We start from the raw sequence: 14,116 nt of genomic DNA, 5'->3' as shown, positions 1-14,116 counted from the left end.
GGCTGGAGACATAGCTCAAGTGTCACAGTAGCAGCCTAGCAAGCATGATGTCCTGAGTTCAAATCCCAGCATTGCCAGAAACCAGATATTTAATTAATGCATTGTCAACCCCAAGGCAGCCTGGTGTGATTCGGTGAGTCACATCAGGAACTAAGAAGCTCTCATAGTTGTTCACTGATCATTGAGTATTTGATGTCTATCGGTTATTGAATATGAATTGAATTGAATGTGAAGATGAAGAAGGTGTGAGATGAAGGCGTGTGGAAAGTCACCAATGCCCTTACAACAGCCCTGCTTGATGGCTCCACCCAGGCGCTCCGGAAGGGGCTGCTGTCAGCATGCAGGGAATAAGCAGTCAGGCTGTGGGAGGGGCACGTGCAGGGTGGATCAGTCAGGCTGTGGGAGGGGCACGTGCAGGGTGGAGCAATCAGGCTGTGGGAGGGGCACGTGCAGGGTGGATCAGTCAGGCTGTGGGGATACTTGCCCCCTGTATCACCAGGGAGAAGAAGAGCTGTTGCTGCAGTTTTGAACAGGTGTTCCTTTTGCTGGCTGACCTTGGTCTCCCTCTGCTTCCCTCTGGCCTCTGGCTCTGGAGGTGCCAAGGTGATGCCTCCTGTGCCCACCTGCACCGGGCATCGCCATCTGTGCATCTCACAGGAAGACACGGCACAAACGCGATTGTGACAGCATTTATCTCAGACCAGGGGTGCACGTGGGGTGTGGGGCGCAGGTGTGGGGCCTCTGCTTCACTTGTGATCATGGGACTGTCCCTCTTGGTGGACACATGCTTGCTGGGTGCCAGTTGTAAGAAGGAGACATAGACAGTTTTCCCTCCACATCTGCAGATTTAACACGAAGATCAGGAGAACTCAGAAAAAAAATTTGGTGCGGAACATGTACAGAATTCTTCCTCTGTAGCACTATTTGCATAGTATTTATGTTAAGTAACAGTCACGACTAAAGCATACAGGACCACGTTGTAGGTAAGATGCAAATGCGGTGCCATTTTATCTGAAAGGACTTGGGCATCCATGTGTTTTTGTGTCCAAGAGTCCTGGAGCCAGTGGCTTTGACATACCCAGGGACGGCTGTGTTAGTAACCTTGATTAGACACTCACTATCTCCATCACAGATGGAGAGACGGAGGTACCAAGAGATTGAAGGAGCCTGGCGTGGTTGGGTAAACCTGTAATCCCAGCACTGAGAAAGCAGAACCTGGAGGATTGTGAATTTGAGGCTAGGCCTGTCCTCCTTAGCACGACCTGATCTGAAAGAGGAGTGAAAGGCCTGCTAGGGGCACACCAGGACACGTGGCTGGCTTTTGATATCGACTTCTCCAGGCTCTGGGATGTGAAGGAAGTCTTGGGGGAATGCCACTTCCTCTCAGCCATGATCCTCCTTTCTCATCTCCACCATGCTCCTCCTCTACTTATGTCGCTGTCAGCTAGCTCTTCCTGGTCACGGGCAGCCTCTGGGAGCAGCAGGAACCCTGCCGGCTGCTGTGGCTCCGCCCCCTTCAGGTTGCAGCGTCGCACTGTGGTCTCTATCCATTCTCCCACTGCCTCTTCTGTCACCCGTACAGATCTGTGCGCCAAAGAGCTGGGGGCACGGCTGCAGGCCACCACGGTGACGCCGAAGTGCACTGGGGAGGGGCTGCGGTTCTGTGGCTGAAATCCATCCACCTGTGTCTGATCCAGGTGTTTTAAAAAGTCAACAAAAGACCACAGGGCTCTGCTGGGACCTGCTCACAGAGGGGCCCCTCCAAGCCCCATCCGGACCCTCATCTGCGGCCAGGCTGCTCCACCCCAGCCCTGTCTGGGGGCCCCAGCCCTGCCCTCCTTCCTCCCACCCCACCCAGCCCCGGAGCCCAAGCTCCTCTGCTCCAGCCACAATCTGGGCTGCACTTTTCCTCCTGGTCCTAATTCTAGCTCATTCTCTTGGCCCTGTCTCCCAGCCTCTCCACTGCCCCCTGGGCCCATGCTAATATGCTTCTCCCATCTTTACTGGTGCCAGAATAACCATTTTAAAAACTGTCTTGGGGAAATCTAATCAAATGAGAGCAAAATCTAATTTGGCACTAAAAGCCTCCGAGCACAGCAGGTTTTCTAGGGCCTCGAACAGCCCAGATAATAAACTTGCTCTGGGTTCTGTAAGGGGTGGGCTGGAGGGAGGAGAGAGGTGACAGGAGGAGGCCGTGTGGAGGAGATGGCCCGGGATCCTGACAGCCATGGCGTCGGGTGTCACAGATGGGGGTCCAAAGGCAGAAGGACCCCATCCACCCACACCACGAGATGCCCCTCCTGCCAGCCCCGCTGCAGCCTGCCACCACTCCTGGGCCAGCTCTTCAGAGACAGGTGACCAGGAATCGGATCACCAGCCAGAACCTAGAAGGTCTGGGCAAGACCAGTCCCACTGGGGTCCCGTGGACCCTTCTCTTCCATCAACTGTGGGGTGAAGGTCCTACTTCTCCAATGGCTGGGTGATTCTAGGGTCCTGCCTGTTCCCAGCAAAATGCTTAGGAAATGTGAACTCTGGGGGGGGGGGGGGGGTTCCAGGCATGTGTGTTGTGCACACACGTGTGCACACATGTGTGCACATACATGGCATGTGCCTGCCAGACTGCTTCCCAAAGCCTGTCCTTAGGTGGCCTCTAGGACTAGCGAGATCCGATCTTCCCCGTGACGTCCCACCGCCCCGCCCCCCCCCGTGGGGTTCTCATGCCCGCCACCCCCATCACCACTACCTGTATCATTTTCATCTTCATTTGTGGTCTTCCAGCACCGTGCCTGGCTCCGGCATCCAGTAGGTGTTTTATGGGGCAGGGCTGTGTGCATTCTAAGCAATGCCTCATTCGTGTTTAATCCTTGAGCAGCGAGCATGCAGAGTCTGTACTTACCCAAACCCACGTAGTTTTTGCCTGCCAGGCATCTTTTGTCATAGGTGAGGCCCCAGGGTGACCGCAGTGTCACCGTGCCAGGAGCAGCTGGTGGCTGTCATAGCTGTAGGCACCGTGAGGCTCTGTGACCCAAACCCCAAACTGATGTCTAACCCACCCAGGCACGTCCATCTGTCATTGACCTTAACCAATGTCCAACAGAAACTTTACCACTGCCGCCACGTGATTGGCGGTGGGCGGGAAGTGTGGGGTGAGGGGTCACCTTCCGCATTCTTCCTCCTGGAGGTTCTGAGCTGGCCAAGGAATAAACAAAGATCAGGAGTGGTTCCCGGTTCCCATACCATGTGGGCCAGTGAGCATCTGCCCTCCCCCAGGGCACTCCTGGAAGCCCAGCTTTCCCCACCCAGCTCCCTCCCAAAGCAGGCTGACACGCCAGCTTCCCTGTCCCTGCAGACCAGCAGTTACCCAGGGACTGTGGACCACACTCAGCCCTCCATCCGCTCTGTGTGTGTACATGTGTGTGCGTGTGTATGGATGCACGTATGTGTGTGTGTGTACCACCAGTCCTGGGCTTGAACTCAGGGCCTAAAGCTCTTGTTTGTCTTTTTCCCTCGAAGCTGGCACTCCAACACTTGAGCCACCCACCCACCATTTTGCTGGTTAATTGGAGATAATCTGCGAGTTGGGCTGCTTCCTGACCTCAAATCTCAGACAGGATTATCAGGGAGAGCCACCAGCCCTCCCCCCCGCCCCCCAACAAGCTTGTAGTTTTATTGGAACGGCACCGTTTTCCATTAGGTTTGTTTGTTTGCTTATTTATTTATTTAGTGCTGGTCCCAGGACTTGAACTCAAGACCTGCGTGCTGTCCCTGAGATTCTTTTTCTCAAGGCTAGTGCTCTACCACTTAAGCCACAGCACCACTTCCGGCTTTTTCTGAGTGGTTTGTTGGAGGTACGAGTCACAGGCTTTCCTGCTGGAGCTGGCTTCAAATTACGATCTCCAGTTCTCAGCCTCCTGAGTAGCTAGGCTTGTAGGTGTGGCGTGAGCCACCAGTGCCAGTCTTCCTTTGGTTTCTTCTGGGTCTGTCTCCCACGGAGACAGACAGAGTTGGGTCGCTGTCACAGACACCACCTGGCCTGTTATGCCGGGTACCTGTGTGGAGTGTGGTGGGAGGGGGAGCAGAGGTGAGGGAGCAGGGGTGGGGGAGGGCTTCCCAGAGCAGGGGAGGCTGTGGCAAGTTGTAGGTTGATTTGATCTTGTTTCTCTGGCCAGGCTCCGTCTCTAAGGGCCTTTTCTGGTTCTAAACTGAGAGGAGACACGCTGGAGGCCCACGCGATAGATGGTGGTTTTAGAGAAGCTCTGAGTGACTGCCCTCCACTTTGCTATTTCGTTCTGGGTTGTTCTCTGTGGCAAAGGGTTGCCAGGGGCATTGTAGGACAGTTAACAGAGTCCCTGGCCAACACCCCTAGCTGCCCCCAGCCCCCAGAGCTGCGACACTACCGGAAGTTACCATGCCCTCCCCCCCACGCCCCTGCTTTGCTAGGGCCCTCACTCTGCCAGGGCCAGAAGTGGACCGGGCAGAGTTGGCTGACATGGAGTGTCGTGACTGGCCGTGGCCTCACCGCGTGGGTTCGCTCCTCTCCGGCACCCGTGATCTCAGTCCGTGACTCAACACCCGGCCAGGGCCACTCAGTGCTGGTTAATGAGGTGCCACGGCCTAATGCCGTCTCGTTGGAGATACTGGCAGCTGCCCAGCACTGGCCTGCCTCCTCCGGATGCCAGGCTGTTTACCCTCGCCCGCCTCCCACTCAGGAGGCTCCTTGTCCCCCGGCTGCGCCTGCAGCTGCCCCCAGCAGGCCCTGTGGGGCCTGGATATGGGGGACTGGGCTCCTCTTCCTGAGGGGCCTTATCTCCTGGGTACTGCCTGCCGCCAGGCAGGCCTCCAGGAAAGCCCTCCCCAGCGCCTCTCGGCAGTCCACTGGGCCAATGGAGGCCAGTACCCTCCTCCCTGTGGCATTCCTCCTCTCTCCTCCCCCCCCACCTCCCCATGTCATCTTGTCCCTGCACCCCCGGGGTGTTGTGGCCACCACATGCAGGGCTGAGCGCACACAATCTCCTTACCTTGGTCATAAAGCCTGTGCAATCCCTGTCACCACAGAGTGACGCGGGACCCCCGTGTCCTTATGGGGAAAGGGTGGGCTGGACGAGGACCTGTGTCAGCGGGAGAAGGCTCACAAATAGCCCCATGTCTCTCCCCTGGCTTCACAGCCCATAATCATGAAGCGGGTACTTGCTCACTGCCCTAGAAAAGGATCGCCAAGCCGGGCGCCAGTGGCTCACGCCTGTAACCCTTGCGGAGGCTAAGATCTGAGGATCGGGGTTCAAAGTCAGCCGAGGCAGGAAAGTCTATGAGACTTTTATTTCCAGTGAACCACCAGAAAACTGGAAGTGGTGCTGTGGCTCGGGTGGTAGAATGTTCACCTTGAGCTGAAGAGCTCAAGGACAGTGCCCAGGCCCAGAGTTCAAGCCCTCGACTGACAAGAAGAAAAAAAGAAAGAAAAAAAGGATTGCCAAGACCACCCGCCTTGTCTGTCTGTTTGTGACACGGGGTTTGCATTTTAAGTAAGCATTGTCCATACGAAGCGGGGAAGTTGACTACTGCCAGATGAGGGGGACTCGTGTAGACTCGCACTGGATCTAAAAACAAGACCAGAAGTAGAAGACCTTCACCCACCCAGCAAGCCCCCAGGCCCCTCCCACTCATCCTCCTCCTCCCTTCCAACACCATGGATGCCCTCCACCCATTTGTGAACTTCATATGATCGGGGTCACCAAAACATGGGGTATCCTGTGTTACTGACAGCAGTACCTGGCATCGCTATGTTGTTGAGAAGCACCTGTGTTCCTGAAGGCAGGAACTAGGTAAATGCGCAGACGTGCCTCTGGCCCATCCCACATTGGGTCTGAGTGCTGTGTCTGTCTCTGGCTGTTTCCGCTTGAATGGGTGGCGGTGAGCGTCTGACAGTGGGTGAACATGTAAACGCTGTTGTGATAGGTAAATAACCCAAGATGCAAATCACTGGGTAGAAGTAACGCATTTGAGCTTGGTAGATGTGGCCACAGCATCCTCCACCATAGGGGATCTGTTGGGACACGGCCCTGAGTAGTGCAGGACTTCCAGGGCTCCCTGTGCCCACCAACACTTGATAATGTTGGGTGTTCTGTTCTGCATAGAATCTGCAACACCCACAGCCTGAACTGGGGAAGTTTTTATTTGTCACACACTAGGGCTGAGACTTAACTTTTGGCTTCCATTATGAACAAGGGTCACAAGCCATAGTCTATCAGCATAAATTGAATGTCAGTGCAAGTTCAGTCTGCTTAATATCCCCGTTGTTGGAACTACAGCAAAAACAGACATTCTCACTCATTTCTGCTTGGAAATCATCTTTCTTCTGAGGTCTTGTTTTCTTGTTTCTTTTTTTGTTTTTGGTCAGTCGTGGGACTTGAACTCAGGACCTGGGCGGTATCTCTGAGCTCTTTCGCTCAAGGCTTGCACTTTACCACTTGGAGCCCCAGAGCCACTTCCAGTTTTCTGAGTGGTTCATTGGAGATAAGAGTCTCACAGACTTTCCTGCCCAGGCTGGCCTTGAACGGCGATCCTCAGATCTCAGCCTCCTGAGTAGCTGGGATTACAGGTGTGGACCACCAGCACCTGTCAAGGTCTTGTTTTGAGATGTAAATTTTTAAGACTCGTGACTCTGTTGCAAATGCTTCCGATTATTCTGATGCCTGAATTTTGCACTCGTTTGCTTTACCCTGCGCCACAGTTGTGATGTAACCACAGGTGAATTGGGGCGTGTGGCTTCACTGATAGCCAGCCTGCTCCCTGGCATGTGTGTGTGTGATTTTGGGCGGCGGGCACACAGTACTGCCAAGCTCAGCGGGCCGTGCCGAGGAAGCCTTCTCTCTCTGTGTTCTCACGTGGCCTCCTGGTTCTGTTCCCTCCAGCCTTCTTCGGGAAATACCTCAATGAGTACAACGGCTCCTATGTGCCGCCTGGCTGGAAGGCGTGGGTCGGCCTCCTTAAAAACTCTCGCTTCTACAACTACTCGCTGTGCCGGAACGGGGTGAAGGAGAAACACGGCTTCGACTACTCCAAGGTGAGCTGTGCCCTCCCCGGCTCCGGAGGCCCTGCAGGTCATGGCCCGTCTCTGAGGCTCCGGTTCCCCTGTGACACCTGCTTAAATGCCTGACCTTAAGCCGTCCACAAACACCCTCCGAGGCTTGGTTTTTTCATCTCTCAAATAATCCCTTATTCTGAGAATCTGGCCATTAACCTGCACTGGAGCTGACTAGAAAGTACAGGTGGAGGAGGGGGGCCAAGTAAGTAGATTTTCACACACAGAGCAGGACGTGTACCCAGCACCCAGAGGGACAAGCAGAGTGTCCTCACCAGCACCCCTGAAGTCCCCTGTGTGATCCCCCCCACTGAAGCCCTGCCGGCAGCGGCTGGCACTGTGGATTGGCTCTGTAGGTAGCTCCTGTGCCTCACTTTGTATTGGGATTTTACATACCGTTAGATTCTTGAAAGGCGCTTCCATTCATTCATTCATTCATTCATTCATTCATTCATTCATTTCATTGTTACTAGGCATTCAAGGGGTTTCCAGTTTGGAGCTATTCTGAACAGAGTTGCAGAGAATAGGTGAACGCAGGTACTTGTGGTTACAGATGCCCGGCTCAGAGCGGAGCTGCTGGGTAGTGTGGCATGGGGCATGTTTGGAGGGCGGGGGTGGTTGTCTGAGCAGGTGCCGGAGCGCTTGCTCCTGGCTATAGTCAACTACCTCCAACAGCAGATTGACCAACAGAGGCAAGTAGCGCAGGAGGACAGCTTGCTGGTCTCCACACACGTGTGTGTCTGTCTTCCCCAGTCACCTACACGGGCTCCTAGAAATGAGCACTGTCTGACTTCACCCATGGGCCGCTTTGCCTGCCGGTGGGCGCAGATGCAAGGAGGTGGCTGGGGTACCAGAGCCCCTTCCTGTGGCTCAGCACTGTGTCGTGGGACACCAGTGTGTGATGTGCACCTGTAGTTAGCGCTTGTCTCCGCGTCACATTCCACCGTGTGGACAGACAAGTGACACCTGGCAGGACACTTCTGTGGACTCTAGGAACCTAGGCTGAGTCGTGTGGCTGGGGTAACCCTCCCCTGTGGCTCTTGGTGGACCTCTGCCTCCATCTCTCCCGAGATCCACCCAGGTAGACTCGTGGGGACCCCGCCCCAGCAAGCGGTCAGGCCGATGTTCCCTCCTGGCCAGAACCGAGGCGTACGTACACTGGCTTCTCATTCCTCTGATGAGAACTACTCGTGGTATCGTTCCGTGGTTTTACACAGGTTTTCTAAGGATCCAGTGAGCCCTGTGCATGTAACAAATATGCAAGACCCCGTAGCGGAGGCCAGGCCAGCCAAGTCAGGGCTTCTGGCTGTCTGGCCAGTCAGGTGCAGCCATAGATGCCACAGGAAGGAGCAGCCCGAGATGATCCACTCGGTAAGGGGAAGGTGTGCGTGGCTCATGGCTTCTGAGGTTGCCATCCACCGTCATTTGTCCTCGCTGCTTTGGGCCTGTGACACCAGGCAGCACATCCTGGTGAAGAGGGCTGTTCTTGTGGTGGCCAGGAAGTGATATCTCCTCAGGCCACACCCCTGGCATGACCACGCCTCTTTGTATGGCCACGCCCCCACGGCCTAGCTTCCTAACACAAAGCTCCACCCATCCCTTGATGGTTTCATACCTCCCAGGAGGGGCTCAGGCTGGGACCTGACCTGTGAGTAACATTCCCCATCCTAACTGTGGGGCCTGTGTTCCAGGGACACTTTATTTGTCCTGATTGACCCTGGGCTGTTGTTTGCTGACCCCTGGTGGTGATAATGGTAAGGACAGGAGAAAAAAAACCGGCATTGATGTCTCTCCCAACCTCCGTTTAAAACTGTAATACATAGAAATGAATGCATCTCAGCGCCAACTCTGGCACTCCACAGCTGTGGCGCTCCGCCATGCTGTCTGTGACATCCGTCCCTCTTGCTTTTGCTTTGTCCTCGCTGCCACCAGCCCCGCGCCTGACTGACAGTAATAACCCAGGATGATTCTGGCCTTAGGACTGGCCTTTCCTCTTGTTCTTTCCCCATTCACCTCCCACCCCTGCCTAGGTGGGAGCACTGGGGTTGGGGGACTGGGGGGGAGGCCCCACTGCCCATCCCCAGCCCTGCACGGGGCCCAGGCTCAGCCACCTGCCACCCTGGTTACGTGACTGCGTCAAGATGGTTTCATCAGCTAAAACACACGCTGGGGCCCCCAAGGGACTCTGAAGTCCACGCGGAGGTGAGAGCCCTGCCCAGGCCGCCCCGAGCCCTGGGGCCGCGGGAGCCAGGCTGCCCCTGTGCGCCTGCGTCCTGCTGGGACAGGAAGCCCATCGGTGAATGACCTGGCACACACTGAGGCCCTTACCTCACTACCTCTCGGCCACTGAGCGCTCCCCCTGCCGGGTGCTGGGTTCCCGGCTTGGCTTCCCACCGTGATTCATGCTCCAAATCCCCAAGTCCTCCCTCACGGCCCACCTCAAGCTGAGCTTGTCCAGGGCTGAACTCCGCCTCTTCCTGGGCTCTTTCTGCTTCCTCTGGGGACCCTTCTCTCTGCCCTGCCCCCAGTTTCCCAAACCAGAAGCCAGCAAGGAGTGGCTTGCTGTCCATCCCCGCCCCGCACCCACGATCCAGGCAGTGGCCGGGCCCTGCCGGGTCCCTCCCTGCTCCCTGCACTGCCCATTCCCCCAGCCTGTCCTCTGTCTCTGAACTTGGCTCCAGTGCCATGGCCCGAGGGGTGACCACCCATGGTGGGGGTGGGATTAGTATCCCCACTAAGACCACCCAGGAGGGAGGGCCTGGCAGCGGTCTTGCTAGGCCCCAGTGGCTCAAGCCTGTAATCCTCAAGAGACTGGACTCTGAGAATTGAGGTTTGAAGCCAACCTGGGCAGAAAAGTCTGACAGACTCTTCTCTCCAATTAACTTCCCCCAAACCCAGAAGTGGTGCTATGGCTCGAGTGGTGGCATGCTAGCCTTGAGCAAAGAAACTCAAAAGGCAGCCGGGCACCTGGTAGCTCACCTGTAATCCTAGCTAGCTACTCAGGAGACTGAGATATGAGGATCGTGGTTTGAAACCAGCCTGGGCAGAAAAATCCATGAGACCCTTATCTCCAATTAGCCACCAGAAAATCAGAAGTGGCGCTGTGGCTCAAATGGTAGAGCACTAGCCTTGAGCTGAAGAGCTCAGAGACAGCGACCAGGCCCTGAATTCAAGCCCCAGTAAAGGTGCTTGCTCTCTCTCTCTCATGCCCTCTGTCTCTGTCTCTCTGTCTCTCTCTCACACATGCACACACACTCATACAATCAAGAGAACAAGCATAGAAGTAACAAATGCCCTTGTGTCGTCTCAATTTGCATGAATCCTACATTTTTTTCCTCAGTATGCAAACATGACGTTAGCATTTTGGTTTCTCTCCTTCCTGCTTCCCATCTCCCCTCCCCCCACCTCAGGCCTCAAGGCCTCTGGTGACACGGGGCTTATAACTACCACACTGAATAGAAACCAAAACTCCCAAGTCCTGGCTCCAGCACTTGCCGGCTGTGTGACATTAGACAACTCACTTAACATCTCTGTGACTGAATTTCCTGCTGTGAAAGATAGGGATTGCCAGGAGTCCCACTTTCTAGGATTATGAAACAAGTGAATTCAGGAGTGTTTTTGAGGGGTTGGAGGTGTGGCTCAATTGGTAAAGCACCAGCCACTGGGCAAAAGCATCCGGTACTGAGTTCGAGGCCTGGTCTCGGACCTAAAAAGAAGCAGAAGAGTTCTTGGCACAGCCCAGGCGCTCAGTGAAGGAGCGAGCTTCACCGCTCTGTATTCTGCACTCTCTTGTTTATTGTCTGTCTGCCCTTGACAGTCATCACGGCCAGGCCATGACCCGGGTGCGAGTCCACCGCCCCTCACCTCCTCCCGTCTCCCTCCAGGATTACCTCACAGACCTCATCACCAACGACAGCGTGAGCTTCTTCCGCGCCTCCAAGAAGATGTACCCGCACCGGCCCGTCCTCCTGGTCATCAGCCACGCCGCCCCCCACGGCCCCGAGGACTCCGCGCCCCAGTACTCGCACCTCTTCCCTAACGCGTCCCAGCACATGTGAGTCTCGGGCTGCTGGGCGGGGCTTCGGGAGGGGCGGGGCTGCGGGAGGGGGCGGGGCGGCGGGAGGGGCGGGGCGGGGCTGTGGGAGGGGCGGGGCTGTGGGAGGGGCGGGGCGGCGGGAGGGGGCGGGGCGGTGGGAGGGGGCGGGGCGGTGGGAGGGGGCGGGGCGGCGGGAGGAGGCCGGGCTGCGGGAGGGGGCGGGGCGGCGGGAGGGGGCGGGGCGGCGGGAGGGGGCGGGGCGGTGGGAGGGGGCCAGGGTGGGGCGGCGGGAGGGGCGGGGCGGCGGGAGGGGCGGGGCGGCGGGAGGGGCGGGGCGGCGGAGGGGGCGGGGCGGCGGAGGGGGCGGGGGCGGCGGAGGGGGCGGGGCGGCGGAGGGGGCGGGGCTTTTCACCACCGTCACCTAGTGCCTGGCTGCGTCTTCTCTGGAGCTCCTGGCTGAGGACTTGAGGCACCCTGGCCATCGGCCATAGTGCTGGCACAGTGCTGAGCCTCGGCCAGACACAGACAGGGGACGGAGGCCGGGGTCCACGGCCTCCACCTGGAGGCCCACAGCCTCCGCACGCGCGGCTTCTTTTCCTTTGTGGGTTTGTGCGTTCAGTTTCCCACGTGGTCACACCGAGAAGTGACACACAGGTTCCTGAGGCGGCCCCGCTGCTCAGCGGCAGAGCTGGGGTTCAAACCTAGCCTCCTACACACTTGCCTCCCTCCATCCTCCACCCAGCGGGGATGAATCTTTCTGGAAATCTCCCTGCCTCAGGCTGCCCCCTGCCAAGCGTCGACCCTGTGACACTCTAGGGGACACAGGACAGGGCGATTTGGAATCTGCCCGAGTATTCGGGGTGTCTAATTTCCATTCCGGTCAGCAGCCGTCGCCGTGGACTCCCTGCTGTAATTACTTCTTGATGGCTCAGGGGAGGCTAAGGCCGGGCGCTGACCCTCCCGTCCCTGCTCTTCTGGGAGGAGGAGCGACAGAAGATGATGAGCTGCACTGTGGGCTCTGCGGCCTGGCCCCCCTCCATACACACAGGGAGCCTCCCCCTCCCCTGCTAAGGGCCCGTGACCCCTCCAGCCCCGAGGGCCCTGTCTGTCTGCCGCTGGGCTGTTTGACACTGCCTGCGCCTTTATTGCCCCTTTGAGATGGAAATGACAGAGAATGAACGTGAGCAGGAGCAGCACAGCCTCCTCTCTGCCTTGATTTGGGGGGGAGGAAGCCCCATCTCTGGGGTGCAATCATTCCCAAAGCAAAACTAAAGACAGCAATAGTCTACAGCTAGGACTTTTAACTGTGACACTCGGGGAAGGGAGAGCATGTGTGTGGACGGCTGCTGGGCTGGCTCTGGATCTGCTTCACCAAGCAGGCCTGCCCTACCCCGCCCCACCCCGCCCCGCCCCGCCCTGCCCTGCGCCTGTGCTTGTGCCAAGCCTAATGGGCTGCCCCATCCCCTGGCCACCCCCTCCACCCACACGGCACACACACAGAGCACACACAGATCAACACAAGCGGACAGATACACCCTGAAGAACACAGCCAGGCACACAGACAGACACAGGCCACAGGCAGACGTACAGCAGAATGCACAAGGTGCACCCCTCTGAGAACCCTGGGCTGCCCTCCTTCCAGGTTCCGTGTCTGCCGGTCCAGGCTTCCCTCCCCCCCTGTGGTGACACAGGGGCCCGGGTGACAGCCTGGGGTGGCAGGTGCACCACAGGGGGGCCACCTTGATGTGCCCTTGCTGTCCCCTCCAGCAGCAGGGAGGGGATGTCCTCTAGACTTCGGGGACACGGGCACGCGGGCAGCCGGCAGTGCTTGGGAGGTGAGGGCTTCACACCTTGCTCCAACACCCCAGAGAGCTCAGCCCAGCGCAGGAGTCCATGCTGCCGGCCTGTGCGCCCCCGCAGGACCGGCCGGGCAGCGGCGGGCCCCTCCGTTCTCTGGATCACAGCGGCCACTCCCCAGTCTGGGATGGCCAGGAAGCACACGTTTCCCCCACTTCCCTTTGCCCCCAGTCCCCAGCCGGGCCCCGGGCCCAGCAGCCCCGCACAGCTACCCCAGTCTGGGCATGGAGGGGAGGCAGCCTGTACTGAGGTCAGGCCTGGCCAGCCGCAGGGGACAGCAGCAGCAGTTTACGGAATCAAGGATGCCTGGCCCCAGGCAGGATTTAGCAGCAGGAGGTGGAGGATCAGCCAGGGAGGTCCAGGAGGATGGAGGCTGCGGCTTCCTTCCCTGCCCGCAGCAGCAGGCTCTGCCATGGTCAGCTGTGACTGTGCTATTCCTACCCCAGACCTGCTGATGGTCAAGGCAGAGCTCTGGTTCCGGAGCCCACTCCACCTTCCCTCCCCTGGCCCGGGTCTCAGCCCTCCTGCCAAGAATCCCTTTGTCTTCAGGGGTGGACGTTCACCCTTATTTTTAGCTCAGACCGGGGTAAGGGTAGGATCTGAGGGACCCGGGGGGCAGTGGGAGTCCCCTGCTGTGCCCTGATCGCTGTTGTGTTTTGTTTGTGTTTGAGGGGACAGTCACTGTGAGGGCCGGAATGGCCTCCCCTGTGGAATGCTGGGATTCCGTCCTTTGGGAAGGGGGCTGCACACGGTGGCAGAACCCCCTGCCCGCCAGAGCCTGCGTGGTGGTGGGGTCTGGGTAGCCGAGCTCTGTCTGGGGGCCCAGCCTGAGCTCAGGAGTTGGGAGGCGCCCTGGGTTTGGGGAGGGGGTCAGAGGTTACAGGGTATTTCCCACCCCAGGAACCCTCAGCTTCTGTGGGCTTATCGTGGCGGAAGTTCTGCTGGGGCTCCCGTGATCGAGGGGCCCTCACACAGGTGTCCAGGAGGTATGGTGGCCATCTCAGCCACTGGCGGTGGAGTCCCAGGGCTACCTTGGGCCTCTGTCCCCCCTCTTCTCTCCCGGGGAGGATGCAGCGTGAGGAACCCACGAGCAGGCGCACTGCTACCACGCAGCCGGAGACCCGGGGCAAATCTGCCCTTCTCTG

General features: G+C 58.0%; 1 protein-coding gene across 1 annotated transcript in view; it reads left to right on the top strand.

Annotated features, from left to right (window-relative positions):
* Sulf2 (sulfatase 2) overlaps positions 1-14,116 on the top strand; it is a 67,710-nt gene that overhangs the window by 41,605 nt on the left and 11,989 nt on the right. Inside the window, exons 4-5 of the mRNA XM_069989954.1 lie at positions 6,909-7,060; positions 10,963-11,132. Coding sequence (XP_069846055.1) covers positions 6,909-7,060; positions 10,963-11,132 — 322 coding nt within the window. The remainder of the gene's footprint in view (positions 1-6,908; positions 7,061-10,962; positions 11,133-14,116) is intronic.

Source organism: Dipodomys merriami, unplaced genomic scaffold (assembly GCF_024711535.1).
Source record: "Dipodomys merriami isolate MVZ:Mamm:240054 unplaced genomic scaffold, mDipMer1.0.p SCAF_39, whole genome shotgun sequence".
Lineage (NCBI taxonomy): Eukaryota > Metazoa > Chordata > Mammalia > Rodentia > Heteromyidae > Dipodomys > Dipodomys merriami.
The sequence above is the reverse complement of the archived record's forward strand: the minus strand, read 5'-3'. Positions and strand labels throughout refer to the sequence as shown.